The 15,850-nt window shown below is 41.6% G+C and overlaps 1 protein-coding gene across 1 annotated transcript in view; it reads left to right on the top strand.

Moving 5' to 3' along the window:
- Positions 1-23: 23 nt before the first annotated feature.
- acsl6 (acyl-CoA synthetase long chain family member 6) overlaps positions 24-15,850 on the top strand; it is a 39,292-nt gene continuing 23,465 nt past the window's right edge. The window contains 4 exon segments of the mRNA XM_035666819.1: positions 24-508; positions 12,475-12,695; positions 14,068-14,182; positions 15,454-15,559. Of these exon segments, the coding sequence (XP_035522712.1) occupies positions 463-508; positions 12,475-12,695; positions 14,068-14,182; positions 15,454-15,559 (488 nt within the window). The 5' untranslated portion in view covers positions 24-462.

Genomic DNA, 15,850 nt, shown 5'->3' with positions numbered 1-15,850 from the left:
CAATGCATAGCTTTTAAGAAACAAGCTTCACCGAATTTCACATTTTACAATAAATACGAGCATTACATGAAGATTTGGGTAATCCGTTTGCATCCAGAATAGAAATGTCATCCCCGGTAACCTTGGCGTCGATCGCATCTTCCTGTCCGACCTATAAACCTTTTCATTTCAGCAGGGGTGTCTGCCATTGCGCAGCAGCAAACTAGGTGAAGGAGGAAGGATGCTTCAATAGGCCGTCGGGGTCTGTTTCTTCATTCAGCACGTTCCGTTCTCCAGTGAAAACTGCTGGACATCGCCGTCCCCCCAGCCCAGATCCCCCACTGAGGTCTGTCTCAGATATATTGTCGCCCCCCCACCCCCCCCTCCTCTCCTTAATCTCCCAGATTGTCGGCGACTTGCTGCAGTCGATGCTGCAGTTTTGAGCCGCTCCTGCACCGGGACCGCTGACTCAATGAGAAAGACATGCTCGCATTCGTGTTGGTCTCTGGGTCGCTCTGGATTATATTAGGTGAGTTTTAAACCTCTGTTCGTGCATCTCATTCGTTTTGATGTTGTTGGGGGGGTTTTTGCGTCTCAGGGCTGCGGCTACGGGGCGATGCACCTGTCTCGAAGAGGCTGAGGCGCATTGTGTGTCATTCACTGCCGGCTTTTTCATTCATCGAGAGCTGTGGCATGTCTGTCGTTTTTACACGGCGTTTTTCCGTCGAGGCTTTAATCATGCTTTACTGCTGCAGCTGGCGCTTCACCTGCAAGCCAGTGACGCCGGTGACATTTTATTTTTTAAATTTATTTCCCCCCCCCTCCAGACAACACGTGTATGAGCCCAACCTCAATGCAAACGTGTAGCATCTCAGTTGAGCAGGCTCTAGCTGCAACCACAGTGCTTGCGTTTTCTTTCTGCTCCGGCAGTTTATTAGAGCACCATCGAGGGATGCTTCCAGGTTGGCTTTACCTTTAATCGGGCACAGTGGGGGTTGGACATGCTGCCATGCGGCTGAATGCATGTGGGTCATTCTGCACATCACTGGTCTCCTGTATTTTCGTGTCGAAGTCGTGTGTTTCACGTTGAGAATCCAACACTTAATGAAAAGGACTGATCCCACTTTAAGCCAAACGGGGATCAAACGTGTGCATTTGAGGCCGGCCAGCTGCTAAGGTCGTGTGACATTGTGCGTAGAAACCGGACACACGTCATTTAAAAAAAAAAAAAAAACCCTATTAGGGAACAGCCTGTGTTTCACGACCTCCCCGGTGTGGCTCATGTTTCCTCCACAACGAGGCTGTACAACCATCCATCCATCGTGCTTTTATTTCAAATAAAACACGTTACTTAGTCAAGAAGCCGGGTGTGAAACTCAGCTTCTTTTTTCTTTGCCTGTGATGTCCTCCGCCATGTCTCAGTGATGGAGGGAGGGGAGGGTGATGAGGATGAGGAAGGGTGACGCGCTTGAAATCTCGGCAGCTGATTGGACGGAGCTGTCCAGGAGAGAGGGGTGCTGAAATCCTGCGGCCTACCGGCAAACTAGAGAGCTCGGCATGCTCAGCCGCTCCCACCGACACCACCCCCACCCCGGTTCACAGAGCGGGGTTTAGGGGCATCGAATCGGTCCAGAGACACGATCGTTGACCTCTAGTCGTCTTTATGTATACGCAAGGAGATTTTAAAAAGATATAATCCTTTCAAAATGTGTTCACAGTGGTGTTACAGACCAGATTAGAGGCGTGCTGCACATAGCGGATGGTTATTGCTTTTACGCAATGTGTTATGAAATAAAACAGTGTAAATGTTTAGTGGGGGATTTTTTTTTTAATGGATCGCGGTGGTAGATTACATGTAAGCCTTAGTTTGAATGATAAATAGGCCTGGATGTAATTACTTATCCTGCCGCCAAAGAGTATAGGTCTTCAGCAGCAGCTGCACTGCATGGTTGCTTAGTGACTAACAACCAGTAACAGTTGGGATTTTGGTTGGTGCATTAATATTAAAATCTGCTGTTACAGGGTTGCAGGTGCTGTATATTTAATCACTTACGCAGCCAAATCGGAATTGAACCCAAAAAACGGTTTCAAACAGACTGGATAGTTTTGGCCGCAAAAATAAACACAACCGTGAAGCTGAAAAGGGCCCCTTGGGGGAGATTCATGACACCTTTAACCTGTCATCACATCCCAACACCCTGCTGCTCCTCAATATAAATAATTTATTTTAATTACTATCTAGTGCAGCCCTACACAGCTTGTAAACCTATTCTTTTTCCCTCCTCAATATTTAATCAAAATCGCCCCACCCTTTGTCAGAAAACAACCAATGATGTTTTAGTGTTCAAGGATCGTAACTCCTTAACATTAACATGACACAAAGCCCGTGACCAGGAGAGGAATAATGACTTGTAACTGAATGACTCTTAAGTGTTACATGTTGCCTTTTTGTCATTCAAACCACTTTTTCGATGGTATTGAATCGAGAGTGTAACAAGACGGAAGGAGAGTCAAAGGGATTGTGAAATTGCAAATTAAAGACACACTGCATGACTGCACAATACGACCGAATTAAGCTGAGTGTTGCCTGCTGTGTTATAAATGCCTGTCATTATGCACTTGCACTAGTTTGAGGACTTATGAAGTTCCAAAACCAATTCCTGTACAGTTACATGTCTGTATTCTGCAACAATCTTACGCCAGCGTATGATATACTTTACACTCACTCTAAAGTCTCAACCCTGGTGTAATCAATAATATCAGCCAGTCTGGGTGCTCTCAGATCCAAATGGCAGCTTTCCCCCTGAGTGACTTTTTGCTGTTTCAGCATTCAGTGCATCCTCTTCCTCATATTGTGGGATGCTGGGCAGTAATGGCTCAACCTAAAGTGCTGAACCAGGTCTGTGTGCCAATCACGTGCTGAAGTAGTTCTCTTACAGATCAGTCTTCAGAGTAATGTACAATGTTGATTTTTGTTTATAGTCCTGCTCCAGATAAAAAAATCCAATCTTCACAAGTTTACTACTGATATAATGGGGCCCTGTGGGGGGAAAAATCCTTCAGGAAGCCTTTAATATGTTTGATTTCATAATTTCCTCATTCCTCAAAAATTATCAACGGAGGAAGTAGTAATTTGTGACTGTTAGCCTGGTGGTTTTAAGCCGTTTTGACTCTCATATCCTTAAAAAAAAGTTGCCACAAAGGCCCCATGACAGGATGCATATGTACAGTAGTGAAGAAATTTAAGTAGTTTAATTGGTTTTCACTTTCAGCTTGAACTGGTAACCAAATGATTGAACATTGGCATCTGCATTAATCATAAAAATATATCAAATTAATATCGCCAAAAAAAAGTGTTCCCGTGCCTTTTCTACCCATAAATCATATTACGACCATGAAAAAAAAAAAGTCAGACTGACATTCACAGGCCTACCTCTACTCTCACTTTGATAGTCAAATTAAAGTGGAAGCAGCCTCATTTAGTGTTGTTGTGTGTAATTTGTTTAAATGTGTGTGTGCCTACACCTGTATGTATATTGTCTGTCACTGTGCCAGTGTGTGTAACATTTAGCGAAGGAGAAGATGAGCGCTGCGTGTTTAGGTAGGGGGAGGGTGTCAGAGAGAGAGAGAGAGAGAGAGAGTGGTGGAGGTGGGAGGGTGGTGGGTGTGGTGAGAGAGCGCCCAACGTCTGTCGAGCTTGAGGGTGGTGTGATACGGAGGCCAGCCAGGCCCAAACTATAGGCCAAAACCATCTCGTGCCTTCCCCGTTGCTTGCCTTCAGTTTAATCTGGCCAGCGGCCAAATGGGAAGGTAATCACTAGTTATGCGTCAGGGTGATGTGATATCTGCCTGAGGACCCTTGGACATAGCCACACACACATACACAGACACATATACAGCAAGACACACATCACACTCACCGGCTTCCTGGCTGCCTCCGAACCTTTGTAAGTGCCACTGCCTAAGACCACAGGCTGCTTTAACCCTTCTGCAATGCAATGACAGTTTAGATCTCTCTAGCTTTTGCTTGCTATGTAATATCTCTTTTTACTTTTGCTTACACGTGGTGAACCTTTGTTATACATATAAATATATTTTATATATAACAATCCTTCCTGCTTAATTCATCCCCTAGTGCTGTCTTTTCCTCTGCAGCTTGTAATACTATCTGATTTTATTTCATGAACGATAACTGCATTACCTGTTGTGCTGCGTTTTCACTTCAAGAAAGGGGGAAATGGCTGTTTCACTGGGTGTAAGGTGTCTGTACAATTATGCTTTAGTGGCCAGTGACAGGAAAGAAGTTGTGGTTAGACTCCTTTTGAGTGTGTTTCTATGTAGAGGAATGGCAGCACAGCGATAAAAATGAGTGGTTAAGAGTGAAAGACTAGGTGCTGTGGCAAAGGCTGATAAAGCATTGGAGGTTAAAAATAGGCGAAAAAAAAAAAAAAGATGGACGTGCATTGAAGTGAGTGAAGGAAACTTAAACAACAAGGAGAAGAACAAGAAGAATGGCAGAGTAGGATGTCTTTAAATAGAGTGCGGGTAGTGAGGTTACTAAACTGGTCATCCGTCTTGTGCTAATAGGCTGTTAATTCCACGCTGGACTCCTAATCATTGGTGACGGCCGTCAGATGGACCGATGGGGTGGGAACTAAAGGACGAAGGGTTCATTTCCTCCCCGCTTTAAAGCTCAGAGGTCACAAAAGTCTAAGCTGGAACCATTCACAAGCCCTTCCCATCCCCCTGCCATAGGCTTGCAGTCCTCATGCTGCACCAAAATCGTTTGCTAAGTGGAATTTTCTGAGAGAGGAAGAGAAGGGCAATAGAAATGTACAGCTGAAGGAGCTGCCTGCATTAAATAAGCTGTGGCGGCAGCAGTGTTTCCTAGGCTAGAAAACCCCCCCCCAATATTTTTACCACGTTTCTTACTCAATGTTACTTTAATGGACTGAATAAAGTGTTGTTTCACAAGGTCCTCCAGAGAACGACTATTCAGAGGCACTTAAAGATGTGCATTATGTTGGGACGTAAATGGGTTTCAGTATTGAAGTCAGTCAAATGCCCTTCCCCCAAAAACACTGATACTTCTGGGACAGCATTTAGCTTTTTATGCGAGTGGTTACCAGCTGGAAATTTTCTTTTCTCCTTGAAATTCATCAAGCAAGACCACCAGTTTAAATTAATTCTTTGATAGAAATTTTACACCTCCAGTATATCCGCCAAGTGAATACAAAACCTTCCTTGTGTGAGCTGATGAGCTTTAGGATCCTCAACTCATTATAATTAACCTCAACTCCACCATCAATCCACCTTCAAGGCCTAATTTGAAGCCTAATTTAGACATATTAGAGTCATGTTTAAGCTATAAAGATTTCACCTTGATGTTTGCTGATCCATTTTATAGCAGGAAAATATGTAACTCTGGCCATTGAATGAAGCCTGCTAGGGTTGAGGTCCATCTCAAACATTCTGTACCGATGTACAAAGTTCAAATGTTTATTTTTTTTTTAATCCCAGGCTGTTGCGTGCAACCAGTATGTGCTTTGAAATGTTTTTGTAACTGATATGTGACAGAAGTGTGTATTTTGTTCCAGGGCAGTACAGTGTTAGAGCTGTGGCGACATCTGTCCAGGCTTTCCAGCAAGTGTATCTTGCAATTCATGTTCCCTGCCAAAAACACGCATTTTTTTGTCAGTCTTTGCTGTTTTGACAGAACTCATTTAAGATTAATTTTAAACGTTATGCGATTAGCTGACCCGTTGCTCCTCCCCATTGAACGTTTCAAAACATGACAGAGCATAGGACAAGGGGCGGCTGTGGCTCAGAGGCAGAGCGGGGTCGTCCCCCAACCTCAAGAAGGTTGTTGGTTCGCGAGTCCCGCGGCTCCTCCTGGCCACGTGTTCGAGTATCTTGAGCAAGAATACCTGAAGCCCCAAATTGCTCGCCGATGCATAGGCATTGTGTGTGTATGTAGAGTTAGTTTCTGTTTCGATGGCTTTGCCATCCCGGCCGTGTGAATGTGTGTGAAAGGGTGAATGTGGCACGTAGTGTAAAAGCGCTTTGAGTGGTCGGAAGACTAGAAAGGCGCTATTACGCAAGTAAGGTCCATCCTTACCATTTACCATTTACAAATGGTGCAATTGAATATCCTGAGTAAAATTCCACATTATTAACAAAAATCCTGTTATAAACTAAAATGTCAGTCAAAAGAGAGGTTCACATGTTACAGGCTCTTTGAGAAAGAGCTGCAGCAGGCTGTGCAGCAGCGAGAAGATTTTTTAAATGTAATAAGAAATACAGCACAAAACTAGATGTTACCATTTGCGGTGATCATTTAAATGTATGATTCTGTTGAAGAAAACAAAGTCAGCTTACAAAAAACATTCTGATCTTAACTGAAGGTCGACTTAGTAGCTTTTACCAAAGCTTTCAACCAACTTCTTGGCCTTGATCAGCAGATGGAGCTTGCTCAGTTGTAGTATGGATCTTGACGACAACTCCATGACAAAAGAGAAAACTATGTATGCTAATGAAGACAGTGAGATGTAGTCAAAAGCTTTAATAAAAGATAGTGAGTGGACCTTGTTTCTCCCTCCTTTTTCTTACTACTGTTAAGGTCAAGAAAAAGCATTCACGTTTAAGTTTCGTCTTACAGTGTTATACTTACAATAAACCTTTATTGCTACTTTATGGTTGCAATCTAGATTACATTGATGGTCTCTTTCCTGCTAGTCCTAAACTTCCCTCAGGCAAATGTATGCATCTATGGCTTTTTGATGGACCAGTAGTGAGAGAGATTACGCTTTAAACCGTGGGACTGCAGACAACTGTCCTTAATCCTTGAGCAAGACATCAAACCTACCTGTGTTCATTTGTGATAACTATATATAAGTTCAGCTCAATTATTGAGCTGTAAATGCAATAGAATTTCCACTGCGGGGACCATATAGATTTTTATGGTGTGATGTGCTCTTGATTTCACAAATTAAACTCAGAGGTCTTTGAGTTAACATGGTGATAAAGGTCATTGTTCTTGCTGATAGGGATGCTGCTGACCTGCTGTTCTTTTGTTGCACCAGCTGTAGCAACATTCTTTGTAGAAGCCAACAGGGATGGACTTTAAAGTGTACGTGCAAGTGTGTGTGTATGTCCCCGGGGTGTGTTATTTAGGTTACTACAGGACAGAGTTGGACACCAAACAGTGCCATAGGCTGTAGTGGAGAGAAGGTTGAAACAGCTGAGCAAATGACCCTGTTTATCCAAAATAGTCATGCAAATTTAAACATGTGGCCTGATCTCAACTTGCTGTAATATCCATCCCTTGCCTTCAAGAGGACACACGTGATCAAATGTGGTTTTGGATCATACTTGAGCAACTGAATACTCATTCTGAGAGTGCTGAAAAGAGAGGTACATTGAATCTGTGTCAACGTATGGGGTTGCATACATAAGCTTGTTGAACATGCACCTCTTCCCATAATGAGACAGTGTACTGAGAATTCACCTCAGGGTCATCATGAGTGAAGGATACACTGGTTGTCATCCAAATTAGGGAAAAAGAAGACATTTGTTGGAGGAGCCTTTTGATTCTGACAGATGTTTCATGCCGTCATAGTTTTTTCAGTCCAGAAATATATTCTCTGAATGAGTCAGCCCCTAAAATATGACACAGCCACTATGTATAGTGGAGGGCTGATTGATAAAACCTTTCACTGCCTACCACCCAGTACTCAACCCTGCTCTGTCTCCCTACAGTCTGACATCACTTTTTAAGAGGAATCATTTTCAGCGAAGAGTACAGTACAGTTGAAGTTCAAGTGAATCATCAGAGGTCGGCATTAAGATTACAATCATTGTAGGTCAGATTCTGCTCTGAACCTTTCCTGCTCTGTCTTGTTCTCACGTTTTATCTTTTATATTAGAAGAAAACCGACAGTTTGGTGTTTTGTGTTTTTTTTTTATTTGCAGTCAAACAGGAAAAGGCAGACGAGAGCAAAACAAGCAGAGAGAGAAACAAGACGGGCAGTTGAATGTTTGCATCTCTCCTGGAGGCCAATTAGGTGTCTGCCAGGCTGTGAGTCTCCTGCTGCTGCCGGGCTATTTCATGGCAGGAAGATGTGGCACTCTAGCATGCCCATACTGTAGCACTCGCTGACTCATTTAACCCTGCGTGCTCCACATGGGAGCCCGTTCCTTCGCAAACACGTGCCAGTAGTGGGTGTTAAGTTATGAATCAGCGGATTATTTCCAGATGTAGTCCCACTTTAGAACATAAACTTTCCAAAGTTTCCAAAATATGTGTTTTGCTCCCACATGAGCAACAAAGAAACAAGTTTTGTTACAAAATAAGATTTACGTGAAATTCCACATTATACATGTTTATAGATCAACAGGATACACTTACCGTAATCTGCTTCATAGAAGAACGAGTATAGGTATATATCTATATAAAAAAAACTGCATATGTTGTTTAATTTTCTCTTTATTTTATTTTATTTTATTTTATTTTAGGCTATTCTAAATTACAATATTTGTATATGTGCTCTGTGTAGCATAAAGATGCTACCGCATTTTGCAACCCTGTGTTGTAATGACAAATAAATGACCTTGATTCCCCTTGACTAGAGCAAATAACATCTGTAGAATTCACTTTAAAATCACATGTTACTGACTCGACAATCCCGATCCAAAGCTCGGTCATGTATTTGTGTCTGCACACTACCACTGACATGTCAAAAGAATATTTTGTTTTACACCTGCAAGATTGAGTTAAGCCAAACCCGGCATCCTCTATTCCAGCCATCCGCACAGTAGTGTCAGTAGGTTATGAATGTCTATATTTAGAGCTGGTTGAGTGCTGTATCCCCTCCTCTGCCTCCCTTTTCAAACTGCAGCTAATCCACAGTGGCTCTGTCATCCCTGCAGCCAGGACACATTAGCCATTGAACACAACACAAAAGCACATGCAGTGAGCTACGTTACATTTATGTCATCTACGCAACCTGCTTCTGATCAAAAAATTCCCAGATGCATCAGTGTTTGTAGAGAACATTTGAACTGTACTTTGATTACTTTACTTTGCATGCAGGCCAACAAGCAGACAAAGCATAAATAAATATGTCATTAGTCATTGTTAGAGGGGGAAAAAATCCAATCCCTCAAGTTTCGTCACAATTTAGATCAGTGGTGTGGCAGTTATTGTCTTAAACAGTTTGAAACTTTATTTATAATAATGTCAGTACATATTTTTATTCAGGTTTTCAGCAAAATCAAAATCATCATGTATCTGAGAAACTTTTGGCGTTAAATTATAGTTTTCTCATTTAGCCAGTCAATGTGTCTCTGTAAGAATATCTGCATGTGTCTATTAAGTTAAACTTTATTCTGAGAAAATGTTTGACCTTTAGTTATGGACCACTGGACAGATCATTTCTATAATGAGCTCAGTGGTTATTTGTAGTATCAGCATATTTCTCATGAACATAAAAGCCTCAAATCATCTCAGAAGTGATCATCGAAGAGATTAAATGCATTTATTATCAGGCAGTTGATCTGTATCTACAATCAGATCCCTTGTAAAATGAAGTCCTATGTTGTAGAACGAGTTAGATGACTATTTCTGTACCAGAGTAAGTAAATACGATGGCGTTTGGTGATGTTGGCCTGTGTTTGATAGCAGGGAGGTTTGTTTGTTTCTATATGTCACGGTTCAGCTGTTCATGTCCTGTTGGCACGACACCGACATGGAAATTATCTTCTCTGTCTGTGTGTGGTGCTGCCTGCCTGGCTGGTGCTTTGTCATTGATCTTCCCATCAGAACTGTTAAGATACATCAGCTGTACTGTAATATGGAACAGTACAATGATCAAGGTACTGTAATGTGGAAAATAAAGCGATATCCACTTGTTCCGCGCCAGTCCAATCACGTACAAGGAATTTGCCTTTTACAATGAACCACAGGCTGGGTTGAGTTGTGGTTGTTGTTCTTAGACAGAAAGCATATTTTCAAAAATATTAAACTATAAAACCAAAAGCTTTATTTATATAGTAGGATTAAATTAAATTACATGATGGGATGTGCGATATAATGCAGATTGTAGAATCCTGAATACAGTACAGGTAAAACAAATCTTTCTTTCCAATTTCTTTCCATGTTTTCCATTTTTAACTTTTTCGATGTCCTGCTGTCAAGAACTTTCTCAAGAGTTTTTAGTCTATTCCAAATACCTGAAGCTGTGCCAGATTATGTTTTCAATTTGTCATGTCTTTACAGTAATTGAGTCTAATTGGACAGACTCCAGCTGGGTCCCTCTGTGTACTCAACAGGGCATGACATTTCATCCCAGAATTAAATTTGACATTGCAAATGCTTCAACATCCACACACATGCCAAATAAAAGCCTTGTTTAGCTCAGAAGCATCATCCAGTGGTTTCTATTTACTATATCATGCTCAACATTTCCCAGCACTTGGGTAGCTCTATTCCCCCTATCGAGGTTACTGGAACTGCAGAGAAAGAGGGGACAACAGAAAAGAGGAAATATCTGATCAATGCCTCAAAAAGAGAAGCAGAGAGTCCTGCGGTGTTAAAGAGACAGTATTGTTTTAGACATATCAGGGGGATGTGTCACGCTGTGGTTTTTCAGTTATAGGGGACAGTTTCAGTCATTACAGAAACTCAAACTAAGAGGATTCGAGCCCAAGAAGAGTTTGGGAAAGCAGCATCAGGGAATTCACTGTAGAACAGTTGCAGGTACTGTGTTTCTGGCTTGAATCAAAGCAGCGGCGGTGATGAGCAATAGTTGTATTACACTGTGTAAATGTGGTTTCATGTGTCACTGCTGCTTTTACAAACGACTGTAGGTGTGCGGCCTGCTGAAAGCATGTGTGTATGTGTGTGTGTAGAAACAACGCTTACAACATGTGAGCACCGGGGTAACACAAAGAAATTAGTAAATTTAAGTTTAAGAGCATAAATGAATGAAATTAACATTCTCAAATTTAAAAAGTGACTTCTAGTTGCTGCTAACTAGGTGTTTACATCACTTTTTATACAACCAATTTATACATCGACTTCATTAGATCTCAAGAGTCAAAAAGAGACTTCCTTGCGTTAAGTTTTTGTTGGTTTTGAAAGTCATGCAGCTTCCTGAAACCCATGTGCAAGATAGGTTCATATGAGTCAGCTTCTCTTTAGTAAAGCAGCGATAGTGCTTCTATAGTCAAAATATATAAGGAAGGTAACAGGTAAATAAGGAAGTGAACGTTCCCACGGCCTTAGATATTTATACCTATTAACCTCACTGTTATCTGCATGTCTGTGTGGGAGCGAGAGAGAGAGAGAGAGAGATTGAGAGATATAGAGAGTGAGCAGACAGGAAGTGATTCTGATTGGCTGAGAGCTGCAGCAGTGCCCCAACGCCATTCGTTCGGTCAGGTGGTGCTGTCTCTGACTCATTTCCCAGGGGCAGGGAAGGAAACCCTCCAGTCAGCGCTGCAGCCAGCCTCCCCCTCAGATAAATTATGCATCTCACTATGTGTATGTTTGTTTGTTTGTGTGTGTGTGTGTGTGTGACAGAAGATTAGCTTTATTGAGTGCTGTGCCGTGTGTGTGTTTTATCTACTTTGTAGTCCCCCCACTACTCAGTGCTGTAGTGTAGATTGTCTATTTTGAGCTGTTTTTACAGTAAAAGCAAGAATGCGGGGGAGGAGAACTCATTCAACCTTTTTCGAAGTATAAATGATGCATTGAAGGTCACAGGATCTGGGTGGAGGTGCTGTGCGGTCAGATGTATTCGTATAACACAGACAAGGCTCAAAGTGGTTTAAACAGGGCCGTGAGAAATTTGTAGGACGGTCTAGTTTTGTGGGTCTGTGTGTGGTAAAAGTGTGTATGTACATCAAGGCAAGCCTACTCACATATGTAGGATCTGTCTTTTTTTGCTTTTGCTTTTTTCTTTAAACCCCCAAAATGCAACTTGCTTTGAAAATACTGTGTGAAAATTGCATGTGTGGGTTTCCTCCTGCACTACAAAAATATTTAAGTCAGACAAACTGGAAACATACTGTCTAGACGTAGTTGCATTATGTCTTCAGCTGGCAGAATTTTGAAATCAGTCCCTGGGAACATCATCATCGTGTAATGTATTGTCATTTTTCAACGGCAGTGGTTAACAAGCCTCTAGTAAGCAATTTTTAAAATACCTCCCCCTACACCTCATTTAGCTTAAGAAGGTTCTGACTAGGTGTTGGCTGATCATGCCACACACCATCATGATCACACATAAAAGCTGTGACTGAAAAGCACAGTTATTCCACTAAATATACATTTTCAACGTACACAATAAACATTTTGAATGAAAATATTATAATTATAATATAATTAAAAATTGCAATAATTCAAAAAAACTAAAGACTTTTTTAATATTTCAGATGTCATAACAATGCTACTACTTAGTACTTGTAAGTCAAAGAGTGTCCTCTATCCTGCAGAGCTGAGTTCCACCCTGATGGAGAAGATGCAGGCCCAGGAGATGATGAGCGGCCTGAGGATACCGGAGATGGATGAGCTCGGCCAGTTCTTTCGCTCCCTGCCGACCTCCACGCTGGTGGGCATCGGCGCTCTGACCGCCGTGCTGGCTTATTGGTTGGCCACCAGACCCCGCCCCATCAAGCCACCCTGCAGCCTGCTGCACCAGTCCGAGGAAGTGCCAGTAAGACGGCGCACACAAATAGATTCATAGATGCATTCATAAGTATATTAATATTGGTGTTAGGGTAAACATGGACACAAGCACACACTCATTTCCAGACACACCAAGTGGATCATTTGCACTTCACTTCTTAAAAGTCCTATCTCTGTCCCCCAAACGGTGCTCTCTTACCATCCAGCTGCCAAAATCCAAATGAGAGAAGTCAGAGTTGATGTAATAAAATGCTGATACACTCATTTAGGGCACCTTCAGTTGTTATTGTGCCCTCACAGCAATACGCTTCATGAGCAGGATGGAGTGCTTTGTGTTTGTTTGTTTTTTCCCCCTGGGTTTTACCTGTCAGGCCACATATGTGCTGCCCTAACCATCTGAACAGTGAAGCTTGACAGCAGCCTGAGAGGAAGACCTGCCGACACTACCGCAATCTCCTCTGCATGTTCTTTGTACTTTGATTTATACTTTGATTAAAGAGACACTAAATTTGAGCAACAATCAAATATAAGACAGTAAAGGACAGTTCAGTTAAGATTATCTATCAATAAGTGTCTTTATTAGTGAAAATCTACACCTTTGCCACACACAGACACAAGACAATACACAAATATTTTACAAAATGTGTGCAAATGCTTGTTTGGAGCATGCCCACAAGCTGTGGATGCAACGTGCCATCGGTTACACCTATTGTGGTTCACCTTAACCACCATCCCCAACCTTACCAAACACACACTCTGTTTGTCACACAAACACACCACAGCCCTTTGCCTTCTCGCCGTGACAGGTGAGACTGGCACCATTTGTCATGAATGTGAAACTTCTTTGAAGGCTTGTTGTGGCTATGAGGTTCTTTTTTGTTTTGGTAACCTGAGAAGGTGTTAGACTGTAGTAAGACTACTTCAAACAGGTTGAGACGACATCGCATGACAAGACGCACGAATACACTGGCAGGTTTCGTAACACGCCAGGCTTCATAAATGTTTTAACCTAAATGACTCATTTGCAAAAAGGAATTTGCTTCAACAGTTTTTTGTCTTTATGAGAATGAACTCTAATCACCCAGAATGCATCAGTTATGTACACACTGGGGATCACAACAAAGCTCAGCTCAACTCAGCAGCACAGATATTTTGATATGCATTTGTGAGCTAACAAAACACGATAATCCATTTTTTGTTAGCTCACAAATGAAAAGGAAAACTATTCTTATTCTCCCTCAGGCTTTGGTATCCATCAACACGGCCTTTATGATGGAGAAGAATTAGAATCTTGTTTTTACAAATTATCTTTTCAATTTTATTACCAACCCCCCCTCGAGGTTAGTGAAAAAGTTGTGAGAACGATTTTCACTGTTCCTTTGTCTCCCCTTTTGCGTCAGCATGAAGATGGAGGCCGCAGGTCCATGATGGGTGACAGCTCCAAGCTGCTAACTCATTACCATGACGATGCCAAGACCATGTATGAGGTCTTCCAGAGAGGCCTCCACATATCTGGTGGGTTTGATGTGAGGTGGCAAATAGGCACTATTTAGTGTTACAGACATGTGCTCTTTTGTCATCACACACCACACACAACTTTTCAAACTTCTAGACGTACAGTAAAAGAGTACACACACACACACACACACACACACACAGAGTAATACTGTACATTACTTGTCAATTATATTAGACACGTAAGCAACCCTGTAGTTGCACAGTCTGACAATGCTGTGGTCTGACCATGAAACATCCAATCATGTCCCTACTGCTGGAGGTAAAATGAGTCCTCTGGTTGTCATCGTTGCTAACAGTAACGGTAAGCTCTGAGTAAGTGACTAAGTGACTGACTCAGAATGCAAAGACATTACTATCTCAATCATCTTTATCTTCAGAGGTGACTCACTTATAGTTTCTAACTTTTTCAAACTATTTTTAGAATAATTATACGATTGTCAATGAGAATGGAAGTGAACGATTAGTTACGTAAGTTAGAAGATGTCCCATTAAAAAGTCAAGCATTTGTCTACAATACACTTTGCTTTTGGTGATTTATGGATATTCACCAATAAAATAAATTCAAATGGTGATCAATTAATTTGAAATAGTAAAGTTTGTAAGCTTTAAACCTGCAGTAACTAGTAAAAAAAAATATTATGGCAAGCTGGGCCCCCAGTTGTGAACACGTTGACAAATCATCACCTTTCAGGTGGTATGACGGACTTGTTAGCAAATCCAGCAGTTATGGAGCAACAATATAATTCATTTGGAGTCCAATATCATTTTTCTTTTATCTCCACCAACTCCAGATAAACATATAAGGGTCGTTAGCTGCTCCTCTATGTTCACCAGGTAATCGGTAACTGTGTCTGTCTGCGGTTTGGTGCTGAGCAGGTAGTGCACTGTGGGTTTTTAGAGCTGGGGTGCTAAAAACAGCTGCCTGCTGTGACAAAAAAAACTACATCATGAGAACAGTGAGAGCGAACCAAATCAGTAAAGTTGTGGCTGGACAGCTAAACAAGGAGCTGATACCCGTTATAATGCTCCATAAAGCCGAGGAGAGCTGCAAATTCCGGTGATAATACTATGTAGGTTAATCACTACAAGTGACCTGTTTCACATTGTCCAATTGTGTTACATTGTCATTTGATTGATTGTTATTATAAATATAATCAGCACTGCTATCATATATCATAATATATTTGTAGTACTATGTCCAACTGGGAAGGTTCTCATCATAAATATTTATTTGTTCAGACTTTGATGTCTCACTGTGTTTTCAACAGGTGATGGACCTTGCTTAGGCTCGCGGCTCCCTAACCAGCCTTACAAATGGATGTCCTACAAAGAGGTTAGTGACATTCAGGGGACATCGTATCTTCACAACGACAGGTACAGTCCTAGCTGCGCACTTGCTGCAGGGACCCAGGGTTCGAGTCCGACCTGTGTCCCTTTGCTGCGTGTAATGCCCTCTCCCTTCCCCTATTCCTGTCACTCTTTTGCTGTCACTATCGATTAAAGGCAATAAAAGCTTAAAATTATATATATATATAGATATCTATCTATCTATCTATATATCTATCTATATATCAATATATCAATATATCAATCAATCTATCTATCTATCTATCTATCTATCTATCTATCTATCTATCTATCTATCTATCTCTCTCTCTCTATCTA

The sequence above is a fragment of the Morone saxatilis genome, unplaced genomic scaffold (genome assembly GCF_004916995.1).
Source record: "Morone saxatilis isolate NCDOM2014 unplaced genomic scaffold, NCSU_SB_2.0 Contig20, whole genome shotgun sequence".
NCBI lineage: Eukaryota > Metazoa > Chordata > Actinopteri > Moronidae > Morone > Morone saxatilis.
Note: the sequence above shows the minus strand (reverse complement) of the source record. Positions and strands in the feature narration are given on the sequence as shown.